The sequence below is a fragment of the Sardina pilchardus genome, chromosome 10, assembly GCF_963854185.1.
Source record: "Sardina pilchardus chromosome 10, fSarPil1.1, whole genome shotgun sequence".
Classification (NCBI taxonomy): domain Eukaryota; kingdom Metazoa; phylum Chordata; class Actinopteri; order Clupeiformes; family Clupeidae; genus Sardina; species Sardina pilchardus.
Genome location: NC_085003.1, coordinates 28,754,075 through 28,761,574, shown reverse-complemented (window position 1 = coordinate 28,761,574; position 7,500 = coordinate 28,754,075). Strand labels below are relative to the sequence as shown.

The 7,500-nt window shown below is 42.8% G+C and overlaps 1 protein-coding gene across 1 annotated transcript in view; it reads right to left on the bottom strand.

The window, feature by feature from the left end:
• The window catches only part of b4galnt4a (beta-1,4-N-acetyl-galactosaminyl transferase 4a), a 155,603-nt gene that overhangs the window by 60,977 nt on the left and 87,126 nt on the right, over positions 1 to 7,500 (bottom strand). The window contains exons 4-6 of the mRNA XM_062546509.1: positions 5,367 to 5,462; positions 2,007 to 2,097; positions 769 to 869 (exon numbers count right to left, since the gene is read on the bottom strand). Coding sequence (XP_062402493.1) covers positions 769 to 869; positions 2,007 to 2,097; positions 5,367 to 5,462 — 288 coding nt within the window. The remainder of the gene's footprint in view (positions 1 to 768; positions 870 to 2,006; positions 2,098 to 5,366; positions 5,463 to 7,500) is intronic.

The window sequence follows — 7,500 nt, the reverse complement described above, 5'->3', positions numbered from 1 at the left end:
CTGCTGCCAGGATTAGGAACAAAGAAGGACACAGAAAAAAAAAAAAAAAAAAAGCAAGACGATAAAAAAATAAAAAAAAGCATCTCGACTTGGTTGACTTTTCCTCCTGGGATGCACGCAGCCTAAGCTGGTGTTTGTGTATTATCCACTCAGAAACCCAAACAAAAACAAATAAATTGGACGTGGTTGCCAACAGCAGCAGCTGTGCAGGGCCAAAGCCGCCCCGCGTGGAGAGTGAACAAGGAAGGCGGGTGGATTTGGAGTGTCTTAGGCGTGTGGACCGAGATAAACTCGGCTTAGCGTGGCCAGTCAGAGGTAATAATAACGAGAGGAGGGATGCTGGGTAGAGATCAGGGCCCTGTAACTCGAAAAATCAAACTTAACTTTACGTTACGCGTGGCTTACGAAGTCGTAAAATCATAACGAGCCGGGGGTAACTGAAACTTGTCGCAAGTCACACGTGAGATGCACGCAACTTAAACTGTAACTCGAAAGAGAAACCACTGTAAATGTTGTTGTAACGAGGGAATCAGGACCCAGGTCTGTGGGAGATATCACAGAGGTGTGGCAGGAACGACTGACTCTGCTGGTTAAAATAAACGCATGGCGTGGTGTGGCAATGACACATCGCGAGTTCCACCCTGCCCGTAATGAGAACCACATTCTGCCCCATGCTTCTAGAATGTTCTGCTGTTCTTTAAGAGGGCCTGATGTCATAGTTGGTTGGTGGTCATGGTGACTGGGCGTGGTGCTCGGCTCGACACTTACCCGGCCCACGTACACCAGCAGCCGGGCGTTCAGCGGACTCTCGTCGGAACTCAGCCAGAACTCGGAGTTGTCGTCAGAGGCCACGGCAAACTGGAAGTCCCCTGCAGGAGAAAAATATAATTAAAAGAAAATCATGAGAGAAAGAGTTAGAGAGAGAGAGTGAGAGAAAGAAAGAGAGAGAGACAGACAGACAGACAGACAGAGAGTCAGTGAGAGAAAGAAAATGAGAGCGAGAGAGACCATAAATGCCAATACTAAATGCAATAGTGTACAGAATAGCATTCTGAAATATATGACAACAGCACATATCCACTCAGTGCAGTTCCTATGAGAATACTATAAATAAATACTCCACAGTACATGCTGTCTGTACATGTGTTCTGTTTGAGATGCTGTTAATAATTATAACAGGTGTGGAGGTGTAGAACAGCAATGTACTGTAGCATGGTAGTCTGATGCTAAGGAACTTAACAGCCCAGGAGAGACTAGAGAAGCAGGAGGAATGTGTGTGTGAGTGTGTTGGTGTGGAGCAGGAGGAATGTGTGTGTGTGTGAGTGTGTTGATGTGGAGCAGGAGGAATGTGTGTGTGTGTGTGAGTGTGTTGATGTGGGCCAGGAAGTGAAGTCACAGCCCCTCTCGCTGCGATCGTCAAGTGTGATGTCTATATCGGACTGTCTGCCAAAGCCCTGGCTGCTCCGTGTCTATTCATACCCATGAGATTACTCAGACTCAGACCCACACACACCCACACACACTCACACACACTCACACACACCCATACACACAAATCCTTCTTCAGCATACTGTGAATCTACATGTCTATATTCCATTTAGACTAAAATGGTGTTAGGGCTAATACAACATCTGAGCCTTCTCTCTCTCTCACACACACACACACACACACACACACACACACACACACACACACACACACACACACACACACACACAGTCACACACACACACACACACACACACACACACACACACACACACACACACACACACACACACACATACACACACACACACACGTATACACACACACATAAAACACACAGTGAAGGTAATGGAATCATTGGAGGCATTTACCCAATCTAAAGTGATATTACAACACTTAAAGCTAATTACCATTTCAGATAAGTGGTGTGTGGTTGGGTGTGTGTGTGTGTGTCTGTGTATGTGATAATTGCCAAACTCAATCAGGGCTGTGCACACAGTGACTCAGAAGTTCTCACCATCTCTGTAGGGGTGAATGTAGCCAAATATCCTCAGGCCGTAGTTCTTCCACTTGGGGGCCACGGCCAGCTTCTTCACCGTCGTTCTCGTCTGTGCACACACACACACACACACACACACACCACCGTGACTCACCAGACACTTCCACAGCACACAATCAGGCCCCATTACAGGGCAGATGCCCCCGCAGTGGCTGGCCAGGCCAGCTGAGTATTAGCCTTATCTACTGTTTACCACAGTGGGATAGAGAGGAGCTGAGCCCTGGCCACATCTAGATACTCTAGCGCACAGGTCTCATCACTCTTCTCTTCTCTCTGTCTCTATCTCTCTCTCTCTCAAATTCAAATTCAAATTCAAATTCAAATTCAAAAAAAGCTTTATTGACATGACAAGAGCACTTGTGTTGTCAAAGCAGACATGTGACAATACAACAGATACAATATCTGTTTTGGGAAAAACAAAAGAAGAAATCTTAATCAAATCAAAATAGAAAGAAAACTTAGAATGATGATAAGCTAGCATGCTAGCTGAAGGAAAGAAAACTTATATTTCTTAAATCTAAATAAAAAGGAAACTTATTTTAAACCTATACATAAAAAAAATAGTAATAATAATAAAAAAAAAGAAAATCAAAACATTTACCAGAGAGATGAAACTTAACATAAACTTAAGTACTAAATTGAGTATATGTCTTGGATACTCAAGTTCATAAGATAAAAAGGAAACTTAAGAAGAGAATTATTCTTAAGAATAAAAGTAAACTTAACTTAAACTTAACTTAAAATGTTCTCTTGTTTTATGGCATGTTATTATGTAATCTGCAGCTAGGTTTGAATAATGTTCATCTTCTCCCAACAGTAAACATATTTTTATATTGAGGGGCAGGTTTACAAAGTTATTATTTTTTTTACTGAATTCAGCAAAGAACTGTTCTCTCACAGATGAATTAATGGAGCAATTTAAAAGGAAATGTTCCTCGTTTTCTATGTCGTTTATGCATAAGCTACAATATCTCTTGTCTCTAGGTACCCATGTTTTTTTATGTCTTCCTGTCTCTATATGGAGGTTGTGGTCACTTATTCTATATTTGGTAATAATTTTCCTTTTCTTTTGATCTTTAATATTTATCAAATATGGCGCTATACAGTAGCTCCTGTTTAGTACTCTATATATTTCCAATTTAGGATTGTCTTTTATTTGTTCCTCCCAGAATTTGATAAAATGTGCCTGATTTGTCTTGTCAATATGTTTAAGTAAGGATTTTGGTATCTGGCTTAGGTTCTTGATGTTATTTTTGTTTGCTATTTGAAATAGGGGATCATTTTGATGGATGAGTGATTTATTCTTAAATGCTTTGTAGTGAAAGGTGCTGATGTCACTTATTTTAAGGTGTAGCCAAAATTTAGAGGCTCTCTTGTCGATGTCTAGGACGAGGGGAAACCTTCCCAGTTCAGAGCGGCTGGCCAGGTTGGAGGATCTTCTGTGTATCCCTAGGATGTCTTTACAGATGTGCAGATGCAGAATTTCTGTAGGGCTTTGGTCCCATTTTGTATAGTCTAAGCTATATATTGGACCCCAAATTTCACTGCCATACAGAGAAATGGGTTTGATTACGGAATCAAGAATTTTTAGCCAGAATTTAATTGGTGGATTGTATTTGTGGAGTTGTTTTTTTATTAAGTAATATGTTCTTTGTGCCTTCTCTGCTAGGTTCTTAATTGCCATATTAAATTTTCCAGATGAAGTAATTGTAAGTCCTAAATAATTATAATGTGTTACTTGTGTTAAGGCAGTTTCTCCAATTGTGAAGCTGGTTTCTTGTCTAGGTACTCTTGCTTTCTTTTGAAACACCATTATTTTTGTTTTTTCAGTGTTAATAGGTAATGCCCAATTTTTACTATATGTGTCCAGGATGGTCAGACTATCTTGCAAGCCCTGTTTTGTTGGAGATAGAAGCACCATGTCATCCGCAAAAAGGAGACATTTTATGTCTGAGTGGTCTAGTACAAAACCAGGGCTTGTTGATTGTTGGATTACAATGGCTAACTCATTTATGAATATATTAAAGAGTATTGGGCTCAGACTGGAACCCTGCCGAACTCCCCTCCCTTGTTTAAAGAATTCTGTTCTGGAGTTTTTAATCTTGACACAGCATTTATTTTCCTTGTACATATCTTTGATTATAGAGTATACATTTCCTGTTATACCACTCTCAATAATTTTCAGTAGCATGCCGTCATGCCAGATGGAATCAAAGGCCTTTTTAAAATCAACAAAACATGCATATATTTTTCCTTTACTTGTTTTTTGAACATATTGTTCTGTGAGTGAGTGGAGAGTATAAATATGGTCTGTAGTTCTAAATTCTGGGAGGAATCCAAACTCTCTCTGTCTCTCTCTCTCAATTTCAATTTCAATTCAATTGCGCTTTATTGGCATGACAAAAAAATACAATTCGTATTGCCAAAGCATTTCTTATAGTACATATAAAACAACAACAAAAACAAAGCATCAGTATCATACATTTCTGCAACGGCAGTGTGCGTGTGCTTGTGTGTCTGTATCTCTCTCTCTCTCTCTGTCTCTCTCTCTCTCTCTATTTCTCTCTATATATCTCTCTCGCTCTCTTCTTTCTCTCTATCTCACTCTTTCACCTCTCTCTCTCTCTAACTCCGCCTCTCTCTCTATTTCTCTATATCTCTCACTCTCTTCTTTCTGTCTCTCTTTCCACCTCTCTCTCTCAATTCAATTCAATGGCTTTATTGACATGACAAATAAACAATGTGTTGTCAAAGCATGTTTTGCATATTAGACTATAAAGTAGACAGGAAATATGTGAGAAAAGATTAAAGAAAAAAATCTCTCTCTCTCTCTCTCTCTCTATCTCTCTATCTCCCCCTCCCAGCGGAGAGGGTGAAACCATGAGGAAAGAGGTGGACTGAGGAGAAATGTGCTTGCTGGTGCAGAGAGAGCCTGTGCGGGGTCGGTATGACTTCTGGAACATTCTCAGATGGGCTGGAAGTGTTTGTTGAGCTTGAGCGGCCACATGGTGACAAACCAAACACAAAGAGCAATCCGAAAAGTTTCACACTTGTGAATTATTTGCACTGTGTGTTGAGCTGAGGGAAGCTAGTGAGACTGACAATGACTCAGCGAGGTGTAATGTAGACTGTGAGTTGTCACAGCCTCTGTGTGTGTGTCCATGTGTGCGGTGTGTGTGTGTGTGTGTGTGTGTGTGTGTGTGTGTGTGTGTGTGCCTGTGTTTGTGTGTACATGTGACAGAGAGTGAGTAAGAGAGAGAAGGTTTGTGTGTGTGTATTTGTTTGTATGTGTGTGTGTGTGTGTGAGTGTATACATACATGCGGATAGAGGGGGAAGTGCAGGTTCTTCCTCAGCTGAGCCACAGATGATCCACACCAGTCCTCAAACACATGAAGGTTGGCTTGACCTTTGAACTGCAGAGAGGAAGAGGAGAGAGAGAGGCAGAGAGAGATAGAGAGAGAGAGAGAGAGATACAGTGAGACAGATAGAGGAGAGAGAGACAGAGAGAGATCGAGAGATAGATACAGTCAGACAGATAGAGGAGAGAGAGACAGAGAGACAGATAGAAAAAGGGACAGACAGAGAGACAGACAGAAAGGGGAATGAGAATGAGAATACTTTTAGAGCAGCTTTTTATTCAGTATCACCTGGTCACCTCATAAAAAGACAATTCAGCGTTTATCGTGTTTGGTGGAGGGGCAAGAGGTGTGTGAACATGAGATACAGAGGGCTGGCACAAGTCTGGCCCTTTAGCTCTTACAATTAAGTATCTCTCTACTGCTTCCTCACACACACACACACACACACACACACACACACACACACACACACACACACACACACACACACAGACACACACACACACACACACACACACACACATAGTTTATAGGATAGCCGAAAGGAACTATGCCAAAGCCCTCTGAAAATCTATATTCACTTTCCTAGCTTGCTAACTACTAAAGCCTATAACTATTAACTGCTATACACACACACACACACACACACACACACACACACACACACACACACACACACACACACACACACACACACACACACACACACACACACGCACACACGCACACACGCACATCTCATTCTGACACCAGACATCAGCACACACACACACACACACACATCTCATTCTGACACCAGAGTACACAGCACACACACATTTCTGAAATTCCAACTTTTGTTGGTATATCATGTTAATCACCTCACCTGCCCCAAACACACACCTGTGTACACCTGTCTAACCACAAGATGACTGCCAGCATATCAAACTTCAATGGAATTTGAAGAGGAGCCACATTTAGACATTGAAACAGAGAGCAGAAAACAAAATGCAGACATCTCTCTCGCCTTAGCACCCAACAAACAAAAGAGGCCAAACAGTGTGGCTGTGTGTGTGTGTGTGTGTGTGTGTGTGTGAGAGAGAGAGAGAGAAGGGCAGAAAAGGCAGGCTTGTGGATAATGGGGCTTCGTTCAGGGACAAGTGAAGTGACACGACGTGGTGACCTTGCTGAGAAACAGACTGGAAATCTGCTACCCATCAGTGCCTCTTCTCAGCCTTCTCCATAACACACACACACACACACACACACACACACACACACACACACACACAGACAATCTCTCTCACACACATATACACACACACACCGAGACAATCTCTCTTATACACATATACACACACCCTCACACACACACACACACACACACACACACACACACACAATCTCTCTCACACACATATACACACACGCTCTCACACACACAGACAATCTCTCTCTCTCTCTCTCTCTCTCTCTCTCTCTCTCTCTCTCTCTCTCTCACACACACACACACACACACACACAAACACACACACATACACACACACACATTTACATATATATATATATACTGTATATATTATATACAAACTCTCTCACACACATACACACACTGTCACACACACACACACACACACACACACACACACATACACACGCACACACACACTCCCACCCAGAGTGGCTTGAATCGCTGGCACCGAGAGAGCAAACACAGCAGCAAGTATTGGCAAACAAAGCACTGCGTGTCAGCCCTGAAGGTTAGAGTGACACACAGGAACATTTCAGGCCCAGCGCACAGCAGCCCCTCTCGGACTACCCCTTGCACTCCGGCCCCAGGCTTCTGATAGGCCCGCGTCACCTCCAATTAGCCTCAGTTAGCGCCTCGCTAAGGGCCACGGCCATTCTCTCAGCAGAGGCCCAGTGGGCGATGCTAACGCTACGGCTAATGTCACTTAAAGAGCAGTTTATGAATAAGGCATGGCTGCCTTCTCTAATTGGACGTGCTGTTCCTATGGCGACCGAGCTTTCTGTCTGCATGGCCGTAGGGCTGGGCTGTCGCCGTGGTATCGACTGGTCTTGGCTGGGAAAGTTCTCTTGGTGCCATTGATTC